The sequence below is a fragment of the Gossypium raimondii genome, chromosome 6 (genome assembly GCF_025698545.1).
Source record: "Gossypium raimondii isolate GPD5lz chromosome 6, ASM2569854v1, whole genome shotgun sequence".
NCBI lineage: Eukaryota > Viridiplantae > Streptophyta > Magnoliopsida > Malvales > Malvaceae > Gossypium > Gossypium raimondii.
In genome coordinates this window covers 17,486,172-17,499,955 of record NC_068570.1, presented here as the reverse complement: position 1 = coordinate 17,499,955, position 13,784 = coordinate 17,486,172, and the positions used below count along the sequence as shown (strand labels likewise).

General features: G+C 34.0%; 3 protein-coding genes across 4 annotated transcripts; 2 read left to right on the top strand and 1 right to left on the bottom strand.

Moving 5' to 3' along the window:
- Window positions 1-577: 577 nt before the first annotated feature.
- On the top strand, window positions 578-3,347 carry LOC105773876 (beta-fructofuranosidase, insoluble isoenzyme CWINV1). Of its 2 annotated transcripts, XM_012596052.2 has the most exons (6): window positions 578-929; window positions 1,053-1,061; window positions 1,257-2,107; window positions 2,189-2,347; window positions 2,439-2,768; window positions 2,852-3,347. In XM_012596052.2, the coding sequence occupies exons 1-6, from the start codon at window positions 746-748 to the stop codon at window positions 3,062-3,064; spliced, it is 1,746 nt and encodes a 581-aa protein (XP_012451506.1). In that variant the 5' UTR covers window positions 578-745; the 3' UTR covers window positions 3,065-3,347. The 2 variants fall into 2 exon arrangements, with proteins under 2 accessions (XP_012451506.1, XP_012451508.1); XM_012596054.2 differs by lacking the exon at window positions 1,053-1,061 and having other exon boundaries at window positions 579-929.
- A 624-nt stretch (window positions 3,348-3,971) lies between these two features.
- Window positions 3,972-7,823, top strand: LOC105773877 (probable ADP,ATP carrier protein At5g56450). The gene is made up of 2 exons (XM_012596055.2): window positions 3,972-4,567; window positions 6,975-7,823. Exons 1-2 carry the CDS (start codon window positions 4,223-4,225, stop codon window positions 7,605-7,607), a joined length of 978 nt encoding a protein of 325 aa, XP_012451509.1. The 5' UTR covers window positions 3,972-4,222; the 3' UTR covers window positions 7,608-7,823.
- A 3,185-nt stretch (window positions 7,824-11,008) lies between these two features.
- Window positions 11,009-11,694, bottom strand: LOC105772269 (glutaredoxin-C6). The gene has a single exon (XM_012593573.2). The coding sequence runs from the start codon at window positions 11,556-11,558 to the stop codon at window positions 11,184-11,186; it is 375 nt and encodes a 124-aa protein (XP_012449027.1). The 5' UTR covers window positions 11,559-11,694; the 3' UTR covers window positions 11,009-11,183.
- Window positions 11,695-13,784: the final 2,090 nt, after the last annotated feature.

Below are 13,784 nucleotides of genomic sequence, written 5' to 3'. Positions count from 1 at the left end.
TTGTTTATAAATCCATTGACTATGAGTTCAGTCTTTAGATATGTTAATTTTATTTCTTTTATTTAAAAACTATATAAAAGTATGAAAAGACAAAATGACCACCAAAATAATAGTAATAATCATTTGATAAAAGAGTATATTAGTCATTTTCTAATATAGAGTTTTATTAATAATATAGAATCTTAAAAATATTTAAAATTTATATTTTATGTTTCAAAATATCAAATTATTTAAATTAAATAAAATTTATTTTGTAATATCATGTCTAAATTCAACGTTTTAACTTCTCACAGTAATTTTTTACAGTAATAAAGAACACTTGAAATTAACAAACCACACTTTTCAAAAGCATTTTAAATTTATGAAAGAAGTAGTAGGGACTAAAGCATCATTAGACCCATTTGAATAGACAGATAATATAAATAAAGCTAACCGTAAGAGGCACGACACGTGTTGCATTTCTTGTGTTTTTCGTCATATAGGTGTTGTTGATGTATTGAAATGGATAAGTTGCATTAATTAGAGTATTAAATTCATTAAACCTGGTTACCAAAAAGAAATTTTCGTCAAACCTGTCTCTATTGCTATTCAAAGTTTTATACCGACCGGCACTTTGTCCCATTTTCATCAATAAAATTAAAGTCGACTTTGCAAGACCATAAGATGATTCAATCTGACCTTCGAAAACTTCTTTCAGTATTTTAGTATCTTCATAGGAAGTATATAGCAACCCATTGAGCCATTGATGACTGACCTGAAACTGAAGGTTACAATGGATTTATCTGTTGTTTTGGTCGTAGGCTTCTGCTTTGTGTTGCTTGGGAATGGAGTTCAATCTGATAGAGATGATAAAAAGCTTCAATCTCTTCCACAGGATCAGCCTTATAGAACTGGTTACCACTTTCAGCCTCCCAAAAACTGGATGAATGGTTTGTTTCCTTACAACTGTGGTTTACGGTCTTTATCCCCTGTTATAGAGAGTTGACTTTGTCTTTGTTCTGTGTGTGTGTGTTTTACATGTAATCTTCAAATGGGAACTTATGGCACTGCAGATCCTAATGGTAAAACTTTTTGTTTCTCCTGGTTATGCTTTTCATGTGTTACATGTTCTTCATTTGTTCTATGTATTGATTACTAGAAGGCTGAAAGTTCATTTCAGATATTCATGGAACTCTTCATATGAACAAACAAAGTCCCACCATTTAATTTTGTAATAGAAGTATGCAAATCTTCTAAAATGGATACATCTACCTCAGGTCCCATGTACTACAAGGGAGTTTACCATCTGTTCTATCAATATAATCCATATGCTGCAGTGTGGGGCGCCATAACATGGGCTCATTCAATATCATATGATCTTGTCAACTGGATTCATCTTGATATTGCACTTTCTCCTGATGATCCTTTCGATATCAACGGCTGCTGGTCAGGCTCAACCACGTTCCTTTCCGGGGGAAAACCAGTCATTTTATATACGGGAGGTGTTACCATGAACCGCCAAGTTCAAAACTTGGCTGAGCCGAAAAACTTATCTGATCCTATGCTAAGGGAATGGGTGAAATCATCTCATAATCCTATAATCACCCATGTTGATGGTATGGACTCAGAGAACTTTAGGGATCCTACAACTGCTTGGCAAGGTCCTGATGGATTATGGAGGGTCTTAGTTGGGAACGAGATGAATAGCCACGGAAGGGCACTGCTGTATCGAAGTCGAGATTTTGTTACATGGACACAGAGTAAAGAACCTATTCACTCGTCCACAAGGACTGGCATGTGGGAATGTCCTGATTTCTATCCAGTTTCCCTTGATGGAAAAAATGGAGTTGACACCTCTTCACTTGACAAATTCACAAAACATGTTCTCAAGGCAAGCTTCGACAGCAGCGATCACTATGTACTAGGAAATTACACGGCCGTGACAGATAATTTTTCGGTTGACACTGATTTCTTGGAGAATGGTTCAGATTTACGATACGATTATGGTAACTTCTATGCTTCTAAGACATTTTTCGACAGCGCCAAGAAGAGAAGGATCTTGTGGGCCTGGATACAAGAGTCTGACAGTACAACAGATGACATCAAGAAAGACTGGTCTGGTCTACAGGTAATATAACCTTTAATCCTACTAGTCACAAAATACGTTGAAGATTCCATGTTTTCTAACAATGGTGATGTTTGTTTTCAGTCATTTCCTCGAAGCATTCTACTTAGTAAAACTGGTAAGCAATTGATTCAGTGGCCGGTGGAAGAGATTGAAAAGCAACGTACCGTAAATGTCAGCTTCAAGAACAAGGAACTTAAGGGTGGATCTGTACTTGAAATCTCAGGCATTACAGCTTCTCAGGTGTAGCTTTATTTCTCAATTGTACATAATGCCCAGGAATCTCATAAAAGTGAAAGATTGAGTTAACCATCTTGCCTTCATGCTGCTAAAGGCCGATGTCGAAGTTTCCTTCAATTCGTCCAACTTAAAGGAGGCTGACTTATTGGATCCAAGTTGGGTTGATCCTCAACTGCTCTGTAGTCAGAAGGCAGCATCGGTTGGAGGCAATATTGGACCATTCGGAATACTGGCTTTAGCTTCAAAAGACTTGACAGAGCAAACCTCAATCTTCTTTCGCGTTTTCAGAAGTAATGACAAGTATGTAGTGCTCATGTGCAGTGATCAAAGCAGGTCATCTCTAGAGGAAGGACCCAAAAAGACCATTTATGGAGCTTTCATTGACATGGACCCTCTTAATGAGATGATTTCACTGAGAAGTCTTGTATGTTATATTTGCTTTAACACTTCATTAATAACATTTCAAAGTTTTCTATAGACTGATGCAATTGGATTCCTAAATTGCAGATAGATCATTCTATTGTGGAGAGCTTTGGTGGGGAAGGAAGAGCTTGCATCACTGCCAGAGTTTATCCCAAGCTGGCCATAGATAACCAAGCCTACCTATATGCATTCAACAATGGCACTTTTGATGTCAATATCTCAACCCTCAATGCTTGGAGTATGAAGAAAGCTCAAATAGTTTCTTTCACAAAAAGAAGAAAGCCACATCTGAACTGAAACAAGCAAATAGAATCATATTTATAACTTTTCCTCCAATTTCCAGTCGCCCATTTCATCAAACACATTGCTAGTGAAACCTCTTGAATTATCTCATCTTTTCTCCACCTTTCATATGTAGAATTTTACAAATTATGGGTATCATCAATTACCTATAACAGAAGGCAAATGGGACACCCTTTTTTACATGTATTGGCTTCTGTTAACAGCTCTTCGAAGGCATCATCTTCCAATCTATCTTCAAAGTACTATATAACACAAGCAATTACATGCTTACCACTAAGATTCCATTTCTCGCTGCTGTTAATGCTTGCTTTTTTGCAATTTTATCGCAAAGCATCTTTCCCAAAATGCTTGTATTACATTTTTCATACCTAAAAAATACCCACATATTTGATACCATAGAATTGCAAACTCATATCCCTTTGTTCTGTTTCTAGCATGACAACATCCACCCACACCCCCTTCTTTCTTTAATACTAAACTACTTTTTTGGTAATGAATCTAATCATAACAAAATATATATGCGTGAGTGTGACACAATTCAACAAGCATACTAATAAATAATCAAATCCTAATACCTTCCTTTTTAGAACTTTTGAATCTTACCCTTGTTTGATTAAGCTAACTGTGCTGAGTTTAAAAGTCAAAAGACATACTTAAGGAATCCACAGTTCTTCCAATGATATCTAAATACTAGGATTAAGGTACCACTTGGCAAAAGCTAAACGGTTTGTTTAACATTAATCTCAATAATAATGAAGAATCTTTACTCAAAACTACGAAATAAAAAAACTAAAAAAAAAAAAAAAAGAGAAACCTAAGTTCCTTCTGATCAAACAACCGTATTGGGAAATGAACCGCGTAGGACAAATTTCGTTATTTTACCCTTTTTTTTTTTGGGGGAGTGGTAGATGAGGGATGAGCATTCACAAAGCTTAAAAGCAATAGAAGCTCCCAAAGATTAGCTATAAGAGGCATCTAATCTAAAACTCTGTTCTATAAAAGCAAAGCAAATTAATATTGTCCCCTGAATAGGCAATGCTTCAATCATTTTAGCGCACTATTGTTTTTGTACTCAGTAGAAGAAAATAGGGTTTCTTTTTTCTTTTTATTTTTCTTTTTCTTGAAGCAAAGAAATTTTGGGTCTTCGAAGTTATGAGTAAAGAAGAAGAGGATGAAATAGAAAACAGGGGAGGAGGGTTGAAACCGGCGTCGGGGCCGTACAAATGGCTGGCGAGCTTCCACCGTGATCTAATGGCGGGAGCGGTGATGGGTGGCGTGGTGCACACGATCGTGGCACCGATTGAGAGGGCGAAGTTGTTGCTTCAAACCCAAGAGAGTAATTTGGCTATCGTGGCAGGTGGGAGAAGGAAATTCAAAGGGATGCTTGATTGTATCTTCCGTACGGTTAAAGAAGAAGGTATTCTTTCTTTATGGAGAGGCAATGGGAGTAGTGTTCTCAGATATTACCCTTCTGTTGCTCTTAATTTCTCCCTCAAGGTAATAATTTCTTTTCTTTTTTGCAAATTTGTCATCTTTCCCTTCCCTTTCCATTGGTTTCTTGGTATGAAGTGAAATGAAAACATGTGATTTTCTTTTTGGGGGTATTTAGAGTGAACCTTTGTCAAGGTTGTTAATGTTCTTGAGAGGAGATGTTCCGTGCATGTGAAATGAATGATAAAAGGTTTCTTTGAGATGATGTGATGTTATTATCTTATTACACGGGATGTTGGTTTACTCATGGTATGCTTTCCATGTTTTGCTATGTTAGAATGTAATTAATGCGTTCTTGCTTTATAGACCGTGCTTCTCATGAAAATTTACATGAAAGGGAAAGAGACCTTATTAATCTTGCTGTTTCTTTTTTGGTATTGCTAATTACAACAGTCATGAATAAAGTAGAGAACTTAAGAATCCTATTACCTGTGATAACACCTTGGCCTCGGAAAATGTCGTCATTTGAGTCTTCTTTATATGTCTTTGGTGAGTTTGTTAAACATGCTAGTTGGTAACAGTTGGTTCTTTTGGCCTGCAAGTAGGCTACAAATCCTTTAGGCATGGATAAACTTATTGGTCTCATTTCTATTGCTCAACCACCATTGGGTGCTTTCTTGCTAATGTTACGGTTTTCCCTGAAGATGAAGCTTTTTGTTCTCCTTATTGGTTTTGGCATACAAAAATTTTTGGCTGTAATCAATCATAATAGAGTATGAATGACTCAGATTAAGTCTAGGCTTCATTTGTGAATAGGGGATCAACTATAGAAGGCATGCTATGAATTGAGTAGTTTTCATCTTGTTTAGTTATCTTAGAGACTTAGGATTTGATAGAGTTTACTCATAGGATCTAGATAGGATTTGATGGAACAGGGAAATGTATCGGCAATCTTATCTGGTTATGAATTCCGCGGAAATTTAAAGGAAAATGTTACGGGATAGCAATCAAACTAGCGATGTTGTATTGGTTGCACTGTTGGCCTTTAACTATTGAGAAATGCAAGAAAACCAAATGGATGTGGCTGAGACTGGAGTGCTATTCTAGATGTCTTTATATATACTGGAAATATGATTAGGAATTTAAGTATAAGGAAAGAGATGTAGTCCTGAGTAGAGTACAACGATGTAATATATCCAGCTAGCCAACTCTACTTAATGGAGGCATAGTTTGTCATGTTAGGATTATTTGCGAGTTCTAATATCACCTAAAGTTTATGCATGGTTGAGAATGGTTAAAGTTGATATCAAGCTATTTGTGAAATAGTGTAAATTGCTGGAATCGAAGTTTTTGGCAGAAAATGGATGGAATATTGTTTAGGTGGCTCTGAGGATTAGTATGAAAATAAATATGTGGGATATAATATGCCTTCATTACCTGGTAAGGCAATAGAGGGTTACCCTTTAGAGCCATGGCAGATGAAGAGGGTATGAGCCTTTGTATAGAAATTCAGCTACTCTTAATATGGTGGTGCTTTATTGTTTTGGTTTTGTCGTATAGCATAGGAGTATATATTATATAATAAAGCACGTGGCTGATATTTAATATAATCTGAAGAGATAAAGCTTTCTGAACTTCAAAAGAAATTCTTTTTTCATGAAGATTTGTGTTCCACCTAGAAAGATGTACATGTTAGCAGTTACCTGGAGATAAAATTGAAAGTTTACAAGGTTGTGTATACTGTTAGAAGAACTAGTCATAGTATTATTGATTATAAGGTTGTTGGAACTAAATTGAAAGTTGTCATCAAATAAGAACCTAAGCTGAAGATTTTTTCTAAATGTATGTGCATGCTTGTGCCCGGTTTGCCTGTTTCTTCTATTTTTTGGTTCTTTGGTGAGGCACATTAATCAAATCTGATCTCAAAGAAAACCATAATGTCGGAATACTAGGGACAGATAAGGTAAAGTGTTACTGAAATATCGGCCTGATTAGTGGAATGACAACTCTGACTGTAAGTATAACTATAGAGTTACTTCTTGGACGAGCATTAGGAATAGGTGACATGAATTCGCCTAGCTTATTACCAGTTAGCCATCATTGAAAAGTTCATTGAGATCACTTGATAAAGGACTTTGAGACAATCTATTTGAATTCAGATAAAATTTTACTTTGATGGTAAGCAAGCTCAAAAGTCCGCTAGGGGAGTCCCCAAATATTATAACTTGAGACTTAAATATAAACTAGGAGATCTAAGGTTTGAATCTTGGGGATCAAAAGGGTAGGATTTATGAGATAGTAGGGAGTTATCTGTCTTTCATGTAAGGCTCAAGGTCTAATGGAGCCAGAACAAAAGTTCAAAACCAGTGCCTCAAAATTGAAAAATATATGCAACTTTATGGTTCTAATATTATAACGCTGAGTAAACTTACAACATGTGCGGTCGTCATTTTACTTGCATCTGTTTATGCAGGATCTGTATAAAAACATATTAAGAAACGGTTATTCTGAAGGTGGTCATGTTTTCTCTGGAGCATCTGCTAACTTCATTGCTGGAGCTGCAGCTGGTTGTACAACATTGATCTTGATCTACCCTCTTGACATTGCTCACACCCGCCTTGCTGCAGACATTGGAAGAAGCAATGTCCGTCAATTCAGAGGCATCTACCATTTCCTGAGCACCATACGTGAAAAAGATGGGATACAAGGAATTTACAGGGGTCTTCCTGCTTCTCTACAAGGGATGATTGTTCATCGGGGTCTATATTTTGGAGGATTTGATACAATAAAGGAAATCTTGTCTGAAGAGTCCAAAACTGAGTTGACATTATGGAAACGTTGGGTGGTTGCACAGGCTGTGACAACATCTGCTGGATTGTTGTCATATCCACTTGATACAGTTCGGAGGCGGATGATGATGCAATCTGGCTTGGAACAACCGATGTACCATAGCACACTGCACTGCTGGAAGACGATTTATAGAACAGAGGGGGTGAGTTCATTTTACCGCGGGGCACTATCTAACATATTTAGGAGCACTGGTGCTGCAGCCATCTTGGTTCTATACGATGAGGTCAAGAAATTCATGAAATGGGGTGGATTGTAGGTGGAAGCAATTTTTGACAGTCCTTCTTTTTTGAGCTAAAAGGATTAGAGTAGAATGAGATTCAGGATTTACAACTGGAAAAGGCCTTGTAAAAATGCAACTGAGATTGATACTCTCATTACCATGTTGTTTACTAGATGACATTCATTTACCACATTGGTGAACCACACCATGATTTTGCTTGACGAATAAAAGAGGAAATTGTTGCTTGTCGAATTTGTGTTCTTTTGTTCATAGTTTTTGTGAGTTTTATGCAGTTGTATGCAGCAGAAGCAATACTAAAAATAAGAGGAAAACAAGTCTGATTGCTGCTGTGTTGTTGTATGACATGCTTTTAATCAAAAGATCATTCAGGGCCGTATAAAAGGTGGCATTTAGCTTTAGGATCAGCACTTAAAAATGTAATTCAATGCTTTTATAGAACCAAAGTTGGAGTCTCATCAATGGTTGTATTCGGGGAGTGATCTACAAAAACCACTCCTAACCCTCCTACACTTTCTGATATGCCTGGAAAAATTCCAAAAAAACTTATAATGAACCAAAATATAATGCAAAAGTCCTTTTTTTAAATGAAAAAGAAAAAATTCATGTTTTATTGCCTTTTAAATTAATTTTCAAGTTTCTCTTTTATCAATTGAACTATCAAATCAACTAAATTTTGATTCAAACTATTGAACTGATGACTAGGATCAGACTTATATAACTATAATTTGAGTAGAGGGGTTGAGAGGCAGAAACAATGGCCTAAAAAAAGAAGAATAAAATCTGGGACCGAGTAATGAAAAATTTGACAATAATAAACATACATGCATGGCGGATTTGCAATTGCATACACATCAAGTGGGGAACCCATAAAAGAAGCCAAAGCAAAACCCTGACCTCACCCATCCATGAAAACAAAGAATTAAAGTTGCTTTTACTTCCACTAAATAAAATATAGAAGCAAAAACATAATTTTGTTTTTACTATACTATTAATCATCCCACAAATTGATGATTTATGGAGAATGAGAAAGAGGTTCTAGAAAACACCATATTATGGTTGGCACGTGTAATAAAAATGATCCCCAAGTTAAGTCCCACTCTTTGATCTGTGGGTTTCATGAATCATGCACTTTTTTCCAAACCCTACGGAATTTATTTATATAAAAGTGGATTCCACCATGTTGGCTTGTTAGAGCTTTAACCCCATCCTAGTTTTTCCTTAATTTGGAAAGATACCTCTTTGTTGTTATTAGTCCCTGTATAATGTATAAATTATGAATTTAGTCTCATATTTTAATTTGGTAAATTTTAATTCTTGAAACGTTTTAAATTGCCAATTTTAGTTTTTATATATTTTTATTTTAAAATTTTAGTATTAATCTAAACAGTAGTAATTAAATATGTTTGGTTAAATTCTACTATTATACATGTTCTATATGCTAAATTATAAATTTAGTTCACATGTTTCAATTTATCATTCTTAGTCTTATTGTCATTAAACTAGAAATTCTTAGTCTTTAAAACCACAAATTTAAAACATAGATATGTATTTAAAATAACATACAATAAACAATGACACGCATGATTTGAAATTAATTAATCATAATAGCTCATGAAATTAACAACATAAATACATCAAATTAACAATACTAAATGTACTACAATTATTTATCATGGCGTTGTCATCAATTGTGAGTTAGTGTCAATTTGACTTGTGACACCACTCAATTAACAACATTATTAATATATACAACCGACGGAGATAATAAAGTGTGCATATCAAAATAAAAATATATAAAATACTTCAAAATAAAGTTTTAGTTGAGTGGTAAATTTAAGGGTATTAATCTAATTGGCAAGGATTCAATTTTTATCATATGTATATTTTATTGGTTTTGTTAAAATGAAAAGACTAAAATACTCTCGAATAACATAACATATTTTAATTACAAAAGGACATTTCTATAATTTTCCTACCGAATTGGTGTCCCGGTTAAGGGTGACACAAACTTAGTAAAACACTTAAATAATACTAGAAATCTTATCATACGCGTATGCATGTGGAAACCACAAATTTAGAACACAAATGTTTATTTAAAATCACATGCTATAAATAATGAAACGTATTGTTTGAAATGAATTAATAATAACACGTGAAATATATACGTTATTAAAATGAAAAAATATATTAAATTGTTTATCATGGCATTATATCAATTGTGAGTTAGTATCAAATTGACTTGTGACATCAACTCAAGTAACAACCTTATTAATATATACAACTGATAAATGTAATAAAGTGTGCATAATAATATTAAAATATATTAAAATATTAAAATAAAGCTTTACTTGAATGGCAAAATAAAAATTTCATTAATGTAATTGGCATGGGCTCAAGCCTTACCATATGCATATTTTTATTGGTTTTTTAATGTGAAAAGAATAAAATACCGTCGAATAATATTACTTATTTTAATTACGGAAAGGCATTCTCGTAACTTCTAACCGAGTCTATGACCCAATTGAAGGTAACAATGACTCAATCATGAGCTTAAATAATAGTATAGATAATAAATAGAGTGACTAAAGTTCGATTTAATTTAAAAAATGATTAAATTTTAAATTAAAATAATGAGTTAATTGCACCAAACATCCCTAAACTATGACCTTCATTCTACATTGGTCCCCAAACTTCAAAAGTTTTAATTGAATCATCAAACTATCATGTTATATCAATCAAGTCCTTTCATTATTGAAACTGTTAATTTAATCGTTAAATGACACAAAATCTTATGTGCCATAATTTAAAATGAAAGATTTAAAGAAAATAAATATTACAATCTTATGTGGCACAAGATCTCACGTCTCATTTAATAATTAAAATAATGATTTTAATAACGGAAAGATGTAATTAAAATATTTTAAATTTTGAATTATACAATTTTTCCAAAGCAACTGGATAAATATGTAATATAATTTACAGCTTATTACCTCCTTAATTTCATCTTTCTTGGTTGGTTCTCAAGTTTCATCTAAGCATGATTTTAAAATATATATATACACAAAAGAAATATTAATTAATTATTAGTGTAATGGAAATTAATTTGGACCATTTAAGTCTTTTACTTTTGAGTTGGAACTGTTTTTTTAATTAAAAATGAAAAATTTTGTTGTAAAATAATAATAAAAATCTCAATCCCCCCAAAAGGCATGTAAGAATCTGAATTCTTAAGGGGGGCATTCTAAAAACAGAACCCAAATTTCTTTTTTCATCTATAACCTAACGGCAACAAATATCAACGGCTCTGATTGCTCAATAATTGGCAATGGACCCCCATTCCCCTCATTGCCCATTGTTTCTAACTCCACAAAGCTCAAATCCCCCAGAACTCTTACTCATTTGACCAGCAAAGCTAATAGGGAGCGAAAAACAAAAACAAGTCTAATTCCTTCTGCAATACTTGAATTTAAGATTTAAACCCAAAGGAAAAGGAAGCAGAAACTAGCTACTTCTCATTTGGAAGTGGGCTGCCCCAATATTTAAAATAAAAAAACCAGTAAAATTGGTTTATATTATTTATGTGTATATATATCATACCCAGAGAACGCCAACTTCGACGAGCTTTGGGACGAGGTGACCACTAAGGTGGAGAGCTACGAGTGATTCGAGCCCGCCGACGCAGGTTCCGCCAATGAAGACGGCGGGGGAGAGATTCCGAGAGGAGATGAGAGTATCATGGGACGGTGGTCGAGGGAGGGAAGCGAACTCATGGTCATCGAGTTCGATGACAGTGGGGTGAACCCCGATGGTGACCAACAGCTTTTTCATGACGTGACACATGCAACAAGACGACCTGCTGAAGATGATGAGGGGGTGCTCCGATATCAGCCTCCTGATCCGAGTCTCCGCCGTCTCCTCCTCGTCTATGGAAAGGCCGCTGCCGCCGCCTGCAGTGGGGCTACTCATAGTGGTGGATGAAAAGAGAAAGAAGGGTATGGTGGTGGGAGTGGATCAAAAGCTTTGCATCCCCAAAGAACAACAAAGGGAGCTTTATTGTGATTATGGTAATGTCGAGTGGCAACAATTTGTTAAATATAAAAACAAGGAAGCTTTTGGGTTTGGGTTGGGGGCAATGCTTGCTTACATCATAAAGTACTGTTTTATATACCATCTCTTTTATGTTATGGGATCATGGGTTTTTTTTTTTTTTGGGTGTGTAGAATTTGGGATTTCTCAAATAAATAATAAAAGCTTTAAACTTTTATTTTCTCTTTCTACTTTGTTTAGTTTAGTAATCTTTGTTAAATGTGATATTAATTAATCAAAATTATAAATGATGTGCTGACAATGATTAAATTTACAATATTATTAATGGATTATGTGATAGTTAATAGATTTAATTAAGGGTTAAAGCTTTTAATATTGAAGGTGCATTTATTATTGAAATGTAAGATTATTTATATCCACATAATTATGAAAATATAAAAGTTATTATACAATAAAGAGATACGGAGAGAATAAAGAACAAAGAAAATATGAAAGCAATAGAGAATGCACTTTATTGATCAAAATGGATGATCACAATGCTTCATCAGAGTCTCTATTTATAGGCATAAGAAATATAAAAGAAGTGGAAATCTAATTCTAATGACTATTAGAATTTAAAGTACATCAAAACTTTATCTTGATCATGATGGACATTCACTTAATAAGATATTCATAACACTCCCCCTTGGATGTCCATTAGTAGATAATGTGCCTCGTTAAAACCTTATTAGGAAAAACCCTATGGGATAAAAACCTAATGAAGGAAAAAGAGTACACAATCTTCTATTACAAGCTACCTCATTAAAAACCTTTACCAGGAAAACCCAATGGGATAAAACCTTGGTTAAAGGAAAATAGTACAACTTGTTTTTAGACTCCCCTAATGGCAACATTACATTACATCTTTGACTTGACACATTCCAATATTGTGTAGTAGTCTTTCAAATGTTGAAGTTGGCAATGCCTTGGTAAAAAGATCTGCTAAATTATCACTATAACGAATTTGTTGAACATTTATATCACCTCTTTTCTCAAGATCATGGGTGAATAATAATTTTTGTGAAATATGTTTTGTTTTACCACCTTTGATGTAACCACCATTCAATTGAGCTATACATGCTGCATTATCTTCGTATAAGATAGTTGACATCTTATCTTGTAAAGGCAAATTACATATCTTCTGGATATGTTGGGTCAATAACCTTAGCCAAATACACTCTCGACTTGCCTCATGCATTACAATTACTTCTACATGATTTGAAGAAGCAACAACTAATGTTTGCTTTGTCGAACGCCATGGTATGGTAGTACCCTCACATGTAAATAAATATCCTGTTTGAGATCGACCTTTATGTGGATCTAATAAGTATCCAGCATCAGCATAGCCAACTAATAGAGATTTTGAATCATTTGAATAAAATAACCTCATATCAATGGTCCCTTTGAAATATCTAAATATATGTTTAATTTCATTCCAATGTCTACATGTTGGAGAAGAACTAAATCTTGCTAACAAGTTTACAGCGAAAGCTGTATCAGGTCTAGTGTTATTTGCAAGATACATCAATTCCCCTATGGCACTTAGATATGGTAGTTCAGGACTAAGAAACTCTTCATCATTCTTGCAAGGACAAAATTGATCTTTATTCACATCTAACGACCGTACAACCATCGGAGTACTTAATTGGTTGCTTTATCCATGTAAAATTTCTATAATATCTTTTCCAAATAAGTTGATTAATGAACATGAATTTTATCTTTTAAATGATCGATTTGTAAGCCAATATAAAACTTTGTTTTTTCAAGATCTTTCATCTCAAATTATTTCTTTAAACAATTTATTGCATTTTGAAGCTCTTCAGGAGTTCCAATAATATTTAGATCATCAACATAAACAAAAATTATTACAAATTCTTATCCAAACCTTTTTATAAAGACACATGGACAAATTGGATCGTTTTTGTAACCTTCTTTTAACAAGTTTTCATTAAGACGATTGTACCACATACATCTAGATTGTTTTATTCCATATAAACTTTTTTTTAATCTGATCGAGCAATTTTCTCAAGAAACTCTATATCTCTTTGGGATTTTAAATCCTTCAGGGATTTTCATATAAATTTCACTATCAAGTGTACCATATAA

Bases quoted from the DNA above. Each gene is read 5' to 3' on its own strand.
- LOC105773876 (XM_012596052.2), top strand. From the start codon at position 746: ATGACTGACCTGAAACTGAAGGTTACAATGGATTTATCTGTTGTTTTG. The intron at 2,108-2,188 runs GTAATATAACCT...GTTTGTTTTCAG, and splicing joins AAGACTGGTCTGGTCTACAG to TCATTTCCTCGAAGCATTCT. The intron at 2,769-2,851 runs GTATGTTATATT...CCTAAATTGCAG, and splicing joins TGATTTCACTGAGAAGTCTT to ATAGATCATTCTATTGTGGA.
- LOC105773877 (XM_012596055.2), top strand. From the start codon at position 4,223: ATGAGTAAAGAAGAAGAGGATGAAATAGAAAACAGGGGAGGAGGGTTG. The intron at 4,568-6,974 runs GTAATAATTTCT...CTGTTTATGCAG, and splicing joins CTCTTAATTTCTCCCTCAAG to GATCTGTATAAAAACATATT.
- LOC105772269 (XM_012593573.2), bottom strand. From the start codon at position 11,558: ATGAGTAGCCCCACTGCAGGCGGCGGCAGCGGCCTTTCCATAGACGAG.